The following is a 16225-nucleotide window of genomic DNA, read 5'->3' on the forward strand; positions in this document are numbered from 1 at the left end:
GAGGATGCGGGTGAGATGGAGGGAAGGGGGAGAGAGAGAGACCGGAACAGATGCTCTACATTAAGAGTTTCAATGTTGCCTCTCCACTCGCTTTGGAACTGCAATTGGCAAAAAACAGACCATCGCACACACAGCGTTCCAAATTTTATCTGGATGTCAGATTCATGTGAAGATCTGAGGGAGTTAGTGGACCAATATCAAAATCCTCTATTAAGAGTATCCTAGATAGGAAGAGAGTCTGTTGAAAGACATTCTGTGGGAGATGTATGTGTGTGTGTGTGTGTATTTATTCATATATGATGTATATATTTCACGTATTTGCATACGTGGGTGTGTATATGTATGTATTCATCAATCCACTGACAAAGTTTCTCTCCTTGACCAAACTCTAGTCAGGCTCCTCTGAACTCCCTTCTCAACATGGCTCTGCACTGCCCAGTTTTAGCAAGAATCCTCCACTCTCAGTGTCTGGTCACCCTCCATACCTGTTCCAGTTCCTCATTCTCCACCATCTCCCAGGCAATGTCGCAGCACTCTGGCCTGTCTTCAGCAAGAATCCTGTTAGGTCTGTTTAGCCAGAATCTCCCCCCAAGCCCTGACATTTCCTCTTAGTGATTTTCCACCCACTGACCTCCAAGCTACTCCTTGGCTAAACATTCCTCCTTTTCCTTGTTGTTTTCAAAATTGAGCCCAGTTCTATACTGAGATCTCTCTTCCCCTAGTGCAATACTTAAAAATTCTTTTCTGAATCGAAACGGTATTTACCACTTTAACTACTATCCAGTTCTGGTTTTTCTTTAGCATCACAAAGCAATTATTTTGAGTCCAACAGTAGGAGTGGAAGTAAAATGTAAGCTCCATGATTTTGTTCAGTAATGCGCCTCCAGCAACGAGAACAAGAAGGATTCATAGCAGAGATACCACGAATGTTTGTGGAATTAGTGAAGGAATGGTTAATAAAACTGGTCCCGAGGCTTTGGCATGAGGGTTTCCATGGTGGAGAAGCTCTGCAGAGCTGGTGCACTCACCTGGACCCCAGAGATATTGTCTAATATCATCCAGAGTCATGGGGGTGGGGAGCTGCTTACATCTAATTGTGCTTCCCTCCCAGTAGAAGTTCTGAGCATGAAATGCATAGCCTGGGCTTCTCAAACATGGCTGCATGTTATAATTGCCCGGGGAACTTTTGAAAAAAATCTCAGTACCCAGGCTGTATCCACTAGCCATTTAATTCAGGATCTCTGGAGGGGGGACCCAAACATCAGGCTTTGGGGACGCTCACCAGGTGATTCTAATGTACAATCGAATATAAGAACAAGTCATCCCTAGAGCAGTGGTTTTCCAAGTGTGGTCCCCGTTCCATCAGCCAGCATTAGAAGTAGCAACAGCATCACCCCACATTTACCGAGTGGGGAACTCTGGGGGAGGGGCCCAGGGATCTGTGTTTTATCATGTTCTCAAGGTGATGATGATGCTTGTTTAAAGTTTGCAAGCCTCTGATCTAGAAGAGATTCTGATTCAGGGCTCTGAAGTGGGCCTGAGGGTCTGCATGGCTAACAATCTCCCGGAAGATGCTGCTGGTCTGAGAACTACTGCTAAGGTGCAGATAGGGACTGTCTTTCTTCACTTTTCTTTGGAAGCTCTCCTGGGGCCTGAGCAACATTCCACTGTGCAGAACCCAGCTGTCAAGTGACAGAAAAGCCTCCAACAGGAATTTCTGGAAATCTTTCCCACAGGCACATGAGGAGGAGAAAGAACCCCAGAGGGTCTAAGGAGAGTTCCCTGCTGACAACAGGACAAATACTTTTTGGTATGTCTTGGATATATAATATTAATAACCCTATGTGACCTCAAAGATCCTATTCCCTAGTAGCATAGTTTTCAATAAAATAAATACTAAAGTACCCTAATATAAATTAAAACAACATCATGTAGTATTCTAGTCTTTAAGTATTAGAATAACATGGATCCTAGGGAAACCTAGAATAAATTTTGCAAATAATTTATTTTCCCTTTAATATGCTGGAACTTCCAACTGGAGAAGTGCTAACTCTGCTAAATATTATTCATAAGGATTCTTAAATGGCCCCCAAATCTATAAAAGTTTTGAGAACCGCCAAACTATTTCCAGGTATTTTGACAGGCTATAGCAACCAATTCAAAAACCTTTTAAAATATGGTAGGATCTTGGTGAAATGTTGCCAGTAACTTTTCTACAAGTAAAAAAGAAAAACATAAACAATAAAACTGTATATGCATTTTAAGATGGGTATTGTCTATGTTGGAAATGTTCTATATCTGTACTGTCCAATATGGTAGCCATTAGACACATGGGCCCTAGACACATGCACTGATTTTAACACACATTTAATTTGAATTAATTTGAATTTAAACTGTCAAATGTATCTAGTGGCTACCTTCCTGGATTGCACAGTTAGGTAAGCCCTTCTGCAGTTTTTAATAAATAACCTGGGGGTATTATACTCCATTCCAATAGTCTACAGAATAATAAGTACCTAAGATTGGTCCTTGGCTAAACAGAAAAAATTATTTTTAGCATCAATTGAACAAAGAGTAATCTTTTGGGAGCTTATCTCCACTCTTGTGTTTATGTTTTGTTCCATTATGTAATTTCATTTAGCAACTCTTAAGGATACATTTCAAGACAGCTGCCTGATTCATAGGATGGTTTATTATGACCTAGGTCATTGGATTAAAGATAATATAAGCACATTTCAACACACATAGAATTTCATCTACTTTACTGTCATGGAAGCTCAATTCTACCTTAAACATATGTTAGAACTATAAATAAAACTGTAAATCCAATGTTAAAGTTCTAAAACTTAACTTTTTCTTAAACTAATGACTATTACATCCTACTATTTGGAAATGTGTGTGTACAAGTGATGAGCATTGAACATTTTTTGACTGATAATGATAAATAAGAGATAAATGATGATACAAGATTTTTTGGAAACATTTGGATAAGATGGTGCCCCAATACTGTCCTGGATCACACAGTACAGGCTACTGACCAGGACAATTCCTACTGGGTCTGTCATTCCCAGCTCTCCGAATCAGTCTCAAACCAAAGGACTACTTTAAATGTCTTTGCCACCCCTCCAAAGTGGGGAACCCATCTATGTGCAATTGACAAGGAAGCAGAAAACTGTTAAGTAGATGCTCTGATTAAAGAGTTTCCAGTAGGCAGAGTCTGGGGCACATTATCTTGACATTATTTTGGAGATCTAAAATTGCTATATTTTTGTCGTTACAGAATAATATCTGGCTCACAATTACATTGCTTGTTTTGTTTTTTTATTGGGAAATTCCAACCCCCAAAATATGGCTCTCTTGGACCAGAACATGGCATTAGGCCTGAATACTCAGCATAGCTGTTTCCTGACCTTTTCAGGTTGTATCTTCTGTAAAGAGGGTAGAGACAGCATAAGGGTGACAAGGGGGAAAAATTCTTCAAACTTGGAAACTTATTTAAGCCTCACTCTCGATTTGGCAGCTCAAAAGACCAAAACAAAAACCCAATGCTTACAGCCAGTTAACAAGGGACTTGACAGCCTGAACTCTCTAAGGAATCGTGACTTTGGATCATGAGTTAGCACTGTCACCAGCACAACCACGTTTTATAGAGCAGACCCATGATTTACAAGCAGTCCTTGTGGAGATGCATTTAGACCTGCCAAGTTTCCTGGAATTGTCAGCGAGGCCCCTAACTCCGGGTCAGGAGGAATATCTGCCCAGAATGCTGGGCAGCCGGGCCAGCAATGTCAGGAATGGGAAGCTGGAGCCTGTGTTTTGTGGCCTCCCAGATGGGAGCCTAATGACTTGGGATCAGCAGTCTGCTCCCCCAGCAGACTGTGTTCATCACTTTTCATTTTCCTGGCATCACTCATCTCACGACTTCTCCCTTTTGTAGGTCATCCTGGTTGTAGGGACTGAGGTCACCGCCAGGAATGGTGCTCCTGGGCACAAACGGTGTCGCAGAGGCAGAGCTGGAGAGTACGTTTCAAAGGAAGGCAGAGGCATCAGGGCCAGCGCCACAGAAGAGCCCAAACACAGGAATGGAGAGTAGATTTGGTGGGAAGGAGTCTGGCTGCTGTTTGAAGGAATGCAAGTACAGATAGGAGTAAGTGGTGAGAACATAACAGCGATGACCAGAGAACATTCTTTCAGTGAGTTAAGAAGCCTGAATAACTTTTGAATACAAACAAAAAAAAGAGGACATGGCTTTAAGATGACATCTTTGAAGAAATCCATTGCGAAACCAGAACGATCTGGTAACATGATTTTGTAATATCAGCTACGCGCTGCTGATTAGAATGTCTGAGAATGTGTTGAACTTTCTAGGGGAAGTTGGCACAGGGTTCTAGCCTTGCACAGGAAGATGGACAGAGCCATCTGCTCTCACAACTTGGAAACGAGAAGAAACCGCCAACTCCAAAATGCCAAGGTCTCATTTCGGTATTATATGAAGTGTGCGTGTAATAGAGTACAATGCAAGTAACCTGAATCTACAGCCCCAAAGTACGTTTTGTGCCCTTGACTCTCTGGAATGAAATCAATTTGCTTGAACACTACTATCACGGCTCCCCAAATCTCAGTAACTTCTCTTCTGAAATTGTCCTCAGAAGAAAGGCCACTCTCTAAATAATTCCCAAGATAGAAAATCCTGGTTCTGTGAGAAAGATGTGATTTTGGAAATAACCAAATAAAATCAAGTGCCTTGTCTAGCAATTCCTTTGAGGAGTGCTGCTTGGGGTGAAAACTCACATGAAACGTAAAATGAAGAGACAGCTTCTGTGCACAGTTTACACACCATCCCTGAAGGCATCACCACTGGGATGGAGTGAGGAAAGGAAGGCTGGGTTTACCTGGTGGGGAAGTTACACTAACACTGAAAGGTGGTCCCCAGAGCAAATTAAACTTAAGTAATTGCAAAATGAAGACACTTGAAAAGAATTTCTTCCTCGGATGAGAACATCTCAATTAAATAAGAGCTATAATGTTTGAGATAATAATGGGGGCCACCCTTATTGCTTTCTCTTTGCATGAGGGCCCACAAATTATGGACGATCAAGAGGGAGGGATGGAGAGAGAGAGAGAGAAAGAGAGAGAGAGAGTGAAATACCTTGCAAACAACATCACCCCTGTCACTGCAGGCAGGCAGGCAGAAGGAGAAGGGGGTGGTAGTGGTCCATTGCCCAGGACCCCTAAGTCACTAGTATAAACAGGGTAGTGCAGACTTTTGCATGCTGGGTACTGGTTTTTCCTTCCCTCTGACATCCCTTTAATAAAAAGTATGATTAGGGTCATCATCAATAAATATTCTCAAAAGTATTTCACGTGATCATTTCTATGGTCTACCAAGTGGAAAGAAAATAGAGAAGAAAAAACTAAAACAATGACATGCGTGTCATAGAAATTTATCTTTAGGAGAGATTTTTTTGATGGCAACTCTTTCCAAAAAAACACGAGCCTTGGCAAAACTACACTCTGTAAGACTTTTACTTCAGCAAGGGGCTCACGTAGTATAACTTTAATACCCCCAAACCTTTACTCAGAAGAAATGTTATAGTAAAACACGTACCCACCCTCCCCACAACGAGAAATGTTTCAGTTATTGAAACCAGATTAAATATATTTCTACTAGAAAGAGAAAATGGATAAGATTTTAAAGCAGAGCATGGAGAAAGGATTTCCCACAGGTAATCTTCTGAAACCTACCTTAAAGACAAACAAGCTGCCAGTTTCCCACAGATATGCCAGACAACGTATACAAAATGACATGATTTCTCCTCTAAATGCAGCATAGTGTATACATTCTACACTAAAGACATCTCACCAATTTTGTGGTTTCCAAGTTTTTTAGTGACTTTTCTCTTTACAGGTGCTACCAGCAACAACTTCTTTCCTAAGTCAGCAAACTGGAGTGATGTCACACCAGCTCTCTGTATAACTTCTTGCATTCAGTAATCAAGAAGCAGGCGTTTATTGGGGGACTGCTGCCTCCTTTGAGCCCTGGGTGTCTCTGTGTCCATCCCACCACCATCCAGAGTTCTCCATCCCCTTGACCTTCACATCTACCTGATGTAAAAGTGCACCAATAACCAATGTTCCAAACTCGTCAGCCTCTGGCAGGAGTGAGCAGATGGTGTATTTATAATTATAATATAGCACAAATGAGAACTTTTAAGACATAAAAGGCAGTGCAGCGTTAAATAGACGGGCCAGATCAAAAGAAATGGCAAGTTGCTTCTCGAAAAGCTGACCGCTTTTTTAGTGTACCTACCACAGTTCAAGCTTTATTTTAATAAACTGTCATACAATTCTCAATTTCCTGCAGCAAGCAGGCATTTCCTAGGATCATGAAGGCACATGAGGCTCACTTCAGTTCTGCTGGATATGAAAGTGGTTTTAAAATCTTTTGGTCCCTGTACTTCTTTGCCAGTATTCTGTGTACAGGTGTATACTTTCCTATTTCTTGCTTATTTTGTTTCTTTGAGGAAGGAAACACTTGATAAGACTACTTTGTGTTTGGCCATGGGGAGAAACCAACATTTTTAGAGGGACTCTTCTGGACCAGAAGTTTTATGTTCGGCATTTCATATAATGCACAGGAAATTGGATGTGAGTGGAAGCAGGCAAAACCTGGAGAAGACCCAGCTTCTGCACCCATCCACAGCCCTTGCAGTATGAGCATCAAGAAGGCTGCGGTTTGAGGAACGTGATGAATATTTGGTGAACCCTGGGTCAGTCACTCAAGATATGGACATTAATTTTGTATGGTTTCCTCTCTTGCAGCAAGGCTATCTGATAGGAACAGATAGACTTCCATGCAACTAACTATAGGATGTTATATGTGAGATGACAAAATGATGCTTTCAACACATAAGTCGGGCCACGTTGTGCCTCTGCTCAAAATTCTCTGCCACCTCCTGTTTCCACTTCCAGGAAAGGACAAGGTCATCATGATGATCAACTGATGGCCAACTTGGCTTCCCATCTACTTACAAACTCCTGCTCCCCTCTCTGGCCACCTGGGCCTCCTTGCTGTCCTGTCAACATGCCAGTTCACCTCATCCAGGAGCCTCTGCCTTTGCTGTCCCCCAGACAGCCACACAGCTTCCCTCTCTTCTCCTTCGTGTCTTTGCCCCAAACTTGGGGCAAAGGTCCCATATGCCACACCCCATCCTGGACTCTGGAGGCCTCTCATTCTAGTCTGCATCCTTTCCTTCCTTATAGGATTCATCACCTTCTAACAAACTATGCAACTTACTCATTCACTGTGTTGACTTTCTGAATTCCCATTGCTGCTACTAGAATATAAGTTCCTTAAGGACAGGGATCATGTCTGTTCTCTTTACTTCTCCAGCCCAAGCACATATAATAGCTCATGGCATACAATAAGCACACATAACATCTTGAAGGCATTAAAGAATAGCCCAGAGGGGCCTCCCTGGTGGCGCAGTGGTTGACAGTCTGCCTGCCGATGCAGGGGCCACGGGTTCGTGCCCCGGTCCGGGAAGATCCCACATGCCGCGGAGCGGCTGGGCCCGTGAGCCATGGCCGCTGAGCCTGCGCGTCCGAAGCCTGTGCTCCGCAACGGGAGAGGCCACAACAGTGAGAGGCCTGCGTACCGCAAAAAAAAAAAAAAAAAAAAAAAAAAGAATAGCCCAGAGATCTATAAATGCAACTGGAAAAGCAGCTCTGTTTTGATTGGGGCACCTCACAGGAGCCACACAAAGCCCAAGGTTGACTCAGACGAGGAAGAGCGGGACGGAGGGGTAGTCTACACACAGCCTTAGAGGCTGGGACGGGGAGCTTGCAGGGCGGCTGAGCAGAGCGCTGGGGTGCAGCAAAGAGTAACTGAATCAGCTCACGTCACTTTCTGGAAAGGCCTTGGGGTCTGATGGGAAGGATCTTACGCTCTCTCTCCCCTCCAGCCCAGTCCCGTGAACTCATCTTAGAGTCTGAAGAGAACGACTTTCAAGGATTTTAGTAATTTATAGCAATTTTGTGACTCACAGTTCTTTCAGACTGACGTGGTAGGGCAAGGCAGGCTATGCACCAGGGCCTGGAGTACAGCCTGGCGATGATCACCCAACAAACATTTATTATGTTGAACAAACTCGCGTTTGTTAAAAATTGAAAGAATCTTTGAACGTGATATTCCTTTGAAATTATATTCTGACGTGATCTATGAGCTAGATTATTGACCTTATTAACCTGGTCTGGCATCTGTGAGCCATTTTTTGAACTTTACTGGTCCTTTTGGCACTTTATGACAACAGGATATTCTAAAAATCAATCTAGCCTGGAAGGAATGAGCCATTCAGAATACTGAAAAGAATGTGTCACAGGGCTGTGCAAAACCCCTGGAAGACAGGGATTCTTAGGATAATCTGAAGAAAGGAGATGTTACGGGAATGGGATGTAGCCTCCCTGCTTTCAAGGGTATTATAACACTAAATGCCGAGTAAAAATACTGATTTACTAGTTCAGCATTTCTCCGACATGATTTTGAAGTCACAATAAAACACGCCTTTCACACTACAGCATATTGAAGCTGAAAGAGAATCACGGTACCAGATCCGCCACTTTGCTAAAATAAACAGGATTCCGCTATCCACCGGCAGCCTCCCTCCCGCTAATGAAGTGGATTAGAATAACCCCCTGGTTTGAATATTCAGACTTCAACCACCCACCTGTCAGGTAAATGAGTGTAGGCCGGTAACCTTTGGCTCAAACTGAAGTTACCACCTTGAACATCCACATTTATAGATGCCTTCAAATATAGAGCTTTGATATCTTTACAACCAAGTTTCCTGATTAAACTTTAAGGCAGACTTTTAGTGTGAGGCCCAATCTGTCCTTTGAGCTTTCACTGTTTCAATTCCATGGCGACTGGCGGATGACAGAAATAACTCCAGCAACATGGAAGTAGATCAATCGCCATATTGTTTGTCCACACGTATAGAGCTCTTAATAGGGTCAAGCTGTAGATATATTTAATTGAAACAGTCAACATAGAAAAGGAAACCTACGAAACACTCTTTCGAAAGGATTAGACTTCAATTCATTCAAGAATCTGTCCCCATTCTTACTACTGCTGCCTTAAAATGGTACAACTTCTCTAAATGGGTTTAGTTTTAGTTTTTGCATCTTTAAAATGTAAATGTTAGTACAGCCCTGCTGTGGGGATTAAGTAAGAGGATGTATGTGAAACAGATTACTTCCAGGCCTCGATACATGGTAATGATTAATTTTATAAAATTTTATAAATAAGAAAGCTTTGATTTAACAGTTAGTCCTATGTGTCCATTGAGCTTATAAGACGCTCACAAATCAAGTTGATAATTAACTGATTTTTTTGTTTTGATACTGATAGTTCGATTTCCCATGATGCCCAGCTAGGGGAAATCTGATTTTTTTTTTCATTTGACTTAATGTTTTCAACTCAAATTATAGGGGTCTTAGATATTTATGAGAAAAAGCCAAGGATGAGTATTAAATGAGTTCAAGATAAAAATAAAAGAAAGGCAGAACTTTATTGTTTTACTAGCTACATGTCTTAGAAGTTCTAGAAAACTGGTAAAAGCTAAATTCATACCTTTCATAGGTTAATTTGAGTATACTATATTCCTTATTTCTGAATATTTCTGGCCCCTTGGACCTAGAAGTATGGACAGATAGAAGGGTAAAAAAAGGACTGTAATCCACTTGCTTGCTTCCAAAGGATTCAAAATTACATATATTCCACCATGATCACTGTATCACTGTCAAAGAGAGTCAGTATAGATGGGAAGATGAAAAATAGTTCCTTTCGAGAATGGGATACTTTTGAGAGAAAAAAAAAAAACTATACCTAGAGAAAAAATATCCTATAGCTTCCATTTCATCTTTTAATAAAACAAAATAAGATTAAAAAATCTAATAACGTTTGCTATGCTAATAACATCACTCAGTATTTCAAACATTATATAATGTTCTTACGTAAGCAAACAATAAGGACTATTTTGTATATATGATAAATGCACGTATATCAAATAATTTTTTCTAATTAATTAAAAAACACTTTTTTTTTAGACATTCCCTCTTGTGTCCTAAAACATTTCTGTAAGGGAGGCAGAACAGACCAGTGCTTTGAAAGAGCAGTGATCCAGGAGCTGGGAAATAGCACAACTCCAGGGTTAGTCTGTGTGCGTGGACCTGGACTCAGTGACTTCGAGGTCCTTCCCTTCCCAAGCACCATACACCTCCAGCTCTCCATCTAAAGTGGGCGCACCCTCTGAACCAGGTCATGCACTAGACCACCATGGGGGGACAGGTCCATCTCAGTGGGATGTTTTATTTACCATCCCCTTTTATCCACATAACCTTGGCATCACAAGAAGGTAAAAATTACAAAGCCACTGATGGATCAGGGTTTTACCTGAAAAAGACAATCATGTTTTTAATAGATAGCTGGGACAATCATTTAACTTTAATAGTTGAAATGCGCTGAGACTTTTCAGCTTATGCTTCATTTATGTTCATATCACCTATGAAAAGCATCTCATGGTGACCGTACGATGCCATTTAAAAAAAATAAATATATTTATTTATTTATTTTTGGCTGAGTTGGGTCTTTGTTGCTGCACGTGGGCTTTCTCTAGTTGCACCGAGCTGGGGCTACTCTTGGTTGTGGTGCGTGGGCTTCTCGTTGCGGTGGCTTCTCTTGTTGCGGAGCACGGGCTCTAGGCACACGGGCTCAGTAGTTGTGGCATGCGGGCTCAGTAGTTGTGGCTCGCGGGCTCTGGACAGCAGGCTCAGTAGTTGTGGTGCACGGGCTTAGCTGCTACGCGGCATGTGGGATCTTCCCGGACCAGAGCTTGAACCCGTGTCCCCTGCATTGGCAGGCGGACTCTCAACCACTGCGCCACCCGGGAATGCATGATGACATTCTAACTCTCACTGACTCCTCTCTGTCTGCAGACATTTCTTGGGGGCCATGTGGATGGCTAGGGCCTAGTGATAAAAGATGAAAATGGCCCGGCCCTGAGGTAGCTTTTAGTTTAGTTGGAAAGACATATGGATGCCTAATAACCATAAATTGGTGACAGAGATGAGTTTTGTTGTTACAGTAGCCTGTGGTGGGTAGTGGGCCTGGGGAAGGGTTTCTGGCCTAGAGGCACTGTCCAATAAATGCAGAAAGGATGAAATTAAGCTCTTCAGTTTAAGTAGTGCTTTTGGGGTTGTGGGTTCTTCATTCCAGGAATGAATGCACAGAGATTAAAAGGTCTCGGGCCCTTTTATACTGAAAATAAGTATAAAATAGCTTAAAACAAGATAGGCCTCCAATAGATTAATTCTGGAGGGCTGATTGAATATAGCCTGCACCCCCAAATTATCAAAACGGAAGTATTAAATGGTACACACACACACACACACACACACACACACACACACACACACATATTACAACATTTACATGTTTTTGAAAAAAAAAATTGAGGTTGGTAGCCACTTTTTACCAAGAGCTGATTTTAACTGCAGCTAATAAATGTGTACATTGAAACTATAAGAACAAGTACATATCTTAAAGAAACAACTAAGGGCACATTTCAAAATCAAACTTGACAAAGTGTAACTATTCCTACCCTAATCACAAGTATCTTCAGAACAGTTCTGTATATGTGTTGATGCATTTATACTGTGTTCCTTTGTATGATTAACCCCAAATAATAATTTCATGCTTTTTTTTTTCTTTTTTTTTTTGCGGTACGCGGGCCTCTCACCGCTGTGGCCTCTCCCGTTGTGGAGCACAGGCTCCGGACGCGCAGGCTCAGCAGCCATGGCTCACGGGCCCAGCCACTCCACGGCACGTGGGATCCTCCCGGACCGGGGCACGAACCCGCGTCCCCTGCATCGGCAGGCGGACTCTCAACCACTGCGCCACCAGGGAAGCCCGCTTTTTTTTTTTTTTTATGGAGAGAAAATGTGTTCCAGGTGCCCTTACAAACTCAGAATGTATGTCATATTTACATCACATATCAACACGGAAATAGGAACCAGGCACACATTTGCATATTTACATAGGTAAGTATATATAAAGCAGATAGAACATGAGCAATTCACAGACATTCCTGCAGAAAATATGCTTATAACTCCGAGTTACTCTATAATCATATTGTATTATTCATTTCCTTCACTCACAGCACAGAGGGCATCTCTCCAAAGTTGTAGAGCACTCGTAAAAAAGGCAGGAGGGGACACCACAGCCATTTGACAACCCTGCTTCCTGCCTGGCTCCTTGGAGCCCAAAGTCCAACACAGCAGAGGGCCCCATCCCCGCACGTACCTGGCTGAAACTCTGGCCTGCACCTCGGGCTTGTGCGCTGCGGGCAGGGAGCTGCGACGGGGCTGTCTCACCCAGGGCCAAGGTCTGGTTGCTATGGTAGCTGGCTGGATACTGGAAGGACCCTTCAGGTTTGGAATTGAGCTGGAGTGCACTCTGGGAGAGCAGGCTGGGCCCTGCATTGAAAGTCATTTAGAGCAGTAAGTGACAGCTTCAGTGAAGCAGAAATGACATGTATTATTTATTGAAGAGTAGCCTAGAATTATAACACGCACATGATTCCAGCCATCTATGCTTTGAATTCTGAGAACTAAAATGACCGTATAATTCGACTCCAGGTCTTAAGTGGGATTTTTTTTTTTCTTTTGGTGGTTTAAAAGTTCTCCAAAGAGTAGATTTTTTTTCAAATGATCTCATCCTGACCTACAAAAAGACATTTCTAACAAGACAAATTAGTTAATCAAGCAGTTGTTTTTATACCAGACAATATCGGAAACATTTGAAATAACTGAAAGGTCTACCTTTTGATACGTGTTAATTGCATTAATATAATTATGTCTCCTACTTAATTATCAGGATGCTAAAACACTCAAAACCTTCCAATCAGTAACACATTCTATTGTATAAATAGTGATGTAATACCTTAATGCCTGAAGGGTAGACGGTATGTAAAATATTAATGGCTCCCATACAATGTAGGATTCACCCTGATCTCACATGATCTCTGATGGCTGGTTATCTTTGCCATCACAGCAACGCACAGTAGGAGAACAAAGAGGAGATACAGTGTTTAAATCGGTGCTGCTAACATGGCTGGTAATACAAGTGATGGAGAAAGGAGTTCCTGGCCTCATTATTTGATCATACTTTGTATGAGAAAATGTGGTTTATTTTCTTACTTTCTTTTTAGATGGGATCTTTGCCACAGTTTGCCCATTTCCTTTGTAAGCAAATTTTCTTTAATCAAATTTCATACTCACTTCGGGAATGAAAAGAAGTATAGAAGAGTGTAAGTATACTACTATTTTTTACTGTGTGTGTTTGAGAGGGGACTGGGGTAAATAGAGTGAGTTGGGTGGGGGAGGGAGGACGTGACATCACAAGTTTTCTCATGTTATCTTAACCATCATACAAAGTCACTTCTTTTTTGAAGGAGGGTAATTATATACACATGGATTATGGTATAATCATTATCCCATCCTTAACCTGCCTCTTTGGCTGTTTTTTAGACAATAGTATAATTTCTAATAAGTATAAACAAACTTCAAGTTCCTTACTTCTTTCTTTCTAAGGACAGAACATGTTTTTTTAATTTCAAATGAGACTTCAGATTTGACATGACACGGGCCATTTGTTTTTGTGGGAAAATAACATGTCTTCTCTTAATAAGCATAGGTTCACATAATCTTTGCCTTCAAGACCTTACCCTTCCCTCTAATTCCCTGATGGAACGTGTAAAAAATGCAAAAATAGTTTTTCATCATGAGATATTGGATAACAAGTCAATTAGCTAAAATAGGTAAGACTTGGTATTTCGGAATCTATACAGTTTCTGGAAAAAAAGTCAAGCAAGGAAATAAAACCATTTCCATCCAGTCCCAATTTCATCATGAAGGGCATAACAAAAGTACAGTTGTAATCCTTTTTCTTGCAATTTAGAAAACAGAGTCCCAAGAAAATAGTACATACCAGATGGTGAAGTTTGCGATAGCTTGCAAAAAATCATTTAATCCATACTAATGGTATAATAGGGCTAATCACCAGAATATAACGCATCTATGGGGAGTGCATTCAGAGTTTCATTCTGGATGCCAAGAACATAGTTTCCCCACTGCTGCTGTTGAAGCTGTCAGGCATGGAGACGGAGTCAAGGGGTGGTCTCTGATGCCCAGGCCATGGGCAGGCTGAGATGTGGGAGAGCCTCTGGAAGGGAAGAAGGACCAATGATGGGGCAGAGGCAGATGGGAACTGACTGCAAAATGGAGGAGAATGAGGTAGGTACTGGGACGACAGTGATGAACTGTAGCCAAGGGCTTTCCCCCTCGTCCCTATCCTCCTGGAGGTCACTGCTCAATGGAGGGGAGTGAGTCACGGTAGAATAAGAGGGGGCCTTTAAGGTTAGTGGTCAGCATTCTACCTACCAATGGGCAGCTTCCCTCTGAGACTTCTTTGGCTATTTCTTTCAGGACAGTCCACCCTGACACAATGGCTTGCACTGGCCATGTCCCCTCCTCCACGATAATGCATCTCCAGGGCAATGAAAGTTGAAACAGATACAATAGTGCAAAGACTTTTGGAGATGTCAATAAAATGGAAAAAAATCTTTACTGTCATATAAATAATTTAACAATCTATAAAGCAAAAACATTGCATGTCCTGGTTATTTGCTTTTTTAAAGAGATGATGTGACTTTGCTCTGATGAACTTGCATATGTAGCTAGCAAGTCAAACAAAGTTGTCAATTCTGAATAGATTCATAAAATAGTCTCTAGAAACCTACAAATGCTCTCCAGGCAGGATCTAACGGTGGCACTTGAGAGTCCTGTTTTTTTTTTTTTTTTTAACATCTTTATTGGAGTATAATTGCTTTGCAATGGTGTGTTAGTTTCGGATTTGTAACAAAGTGAATCAACTATACATATACATATATCCCCATATCCCCTCCCTCTTGCCTCTCCCTCCCACCCTCCCTATCCCACCCCTCTAGGTGGACACAAAGCACTGAGCTGATCTCCCTGTGCCATGCGGCTGCTTCCCACTAGCTATCTATTTTACATTTGGTAGTGTATATATGTCCATGCCACTCTCACTTCATCCCAGCTTACTCTTCCCCCTCCCCGTGTCTTCAACTCCATTCTCTATGTCTGTGTCTTTATTCCTATCCTGCCCCTAGGTTTTTCAGAACCATTTTTTTTTAGATTCCATATATATGTGTTAGCATACGGTATTTGTTTTTCTCTTTCTGACTTACTTCACTCTGTATGACAGTCTCTAGGTCCATCCACCTCACTACAAATAGACAGTCCCATTTTAAAGCAATTTCAATCAAAAATATGATTTATGTGCTCCTGAAATATGCATCATGAAATAATCAAATCTGTGCATATTTTATAGAATCAGTCGTGTATCTGATCAATACTCCATGAAAACAAACCACGATTCTCTGTCTCATTACTTGGTTCACACATGTCAAGCACGGAACCAAGATGTACTTTGACAAAGGTAATTGCGACAATAAGCAATATATCATAATATTACAACCCTGACATAGCACCTGGCAAGGACAAAACAGTCAGGACAACAGCCAAAACACCACATGCATTTTAGAATGATTTTCCCATTGCTTACTAGGTTTCAGATGAATGGCATTTATTCACTCCAATTTTAGAGAGGACAGATATACGAGAATATGAAAAAGGTTGAAATTACAGGACAATTCTTAATTAGTTTATAATAAAAGTAAAATTTACATGTAACTAACTCTTGATTAGCTTTATTAACATTACTGTGCATTGGGGTAGAAAATACAATTTTCCAGAGATTTCAAAAACATTTTTAGTTTGGGGTTTTAAATGATGATTTTTTTATTTTCTCAAGAACTTAGGACTTTCCATCAAGTCTTGTTTGGACTAGAGGTAAAATTAGGCTGTATTCCTGAGGACATGAAGTATATCCACCACTGGGGGATGGGGACAATGTAAGAGGATTTCTTGGGATGCTCAGTGGGGACAGGAAGAGACTGGGTTTAAAATTCCAGCTAGGGAAATGGAATTTTGCCTTTAGTGTAATTAGTTGCTTCAGAGGAAACTTCAACTATGGGTAACAGTCGATCACCATGTCCTATTAGGTCACCAAAAGCAGAAGCCA

The 16225-nt window shown here is 41.5% G+C and overlaps 1 protein-coding gene across 1 annotated transcript in view; it reads right to left on the reverse strand.

Annotated features, from left to right (window-relative positions):
* The window catches only part of CTNND2 (catenin delta 2), a 935284-nt gene that overhangs the window by 407001 nt on the left and 512058 nt on the right, over positions 1 to 16225 (reverse strand). Inside the window, exon 6 of the mRNA XM_079915963.1 lies at positions 12362 to 12534. Within this exon, the coding sequence (XP_079772089.1) occupies positions 12362 to 12534 (173 nt within the window). The remainder of the gene's footprint in view (positions 1 to 12361; positions 12535 to 16225) is intronic.

This window comes from Stenella coeruleoalba (assembly GCF_951394435.1).
Source record: "Stenella coeruleoalba genome assembly, chromosome: 3".
NCBI classification, from domain to species: Eukaryota; Metazoa; Chordata; class Mammalia; order Artiodactyla; family Delphinidae; genus Stenella; species Stenella coeruleoalba.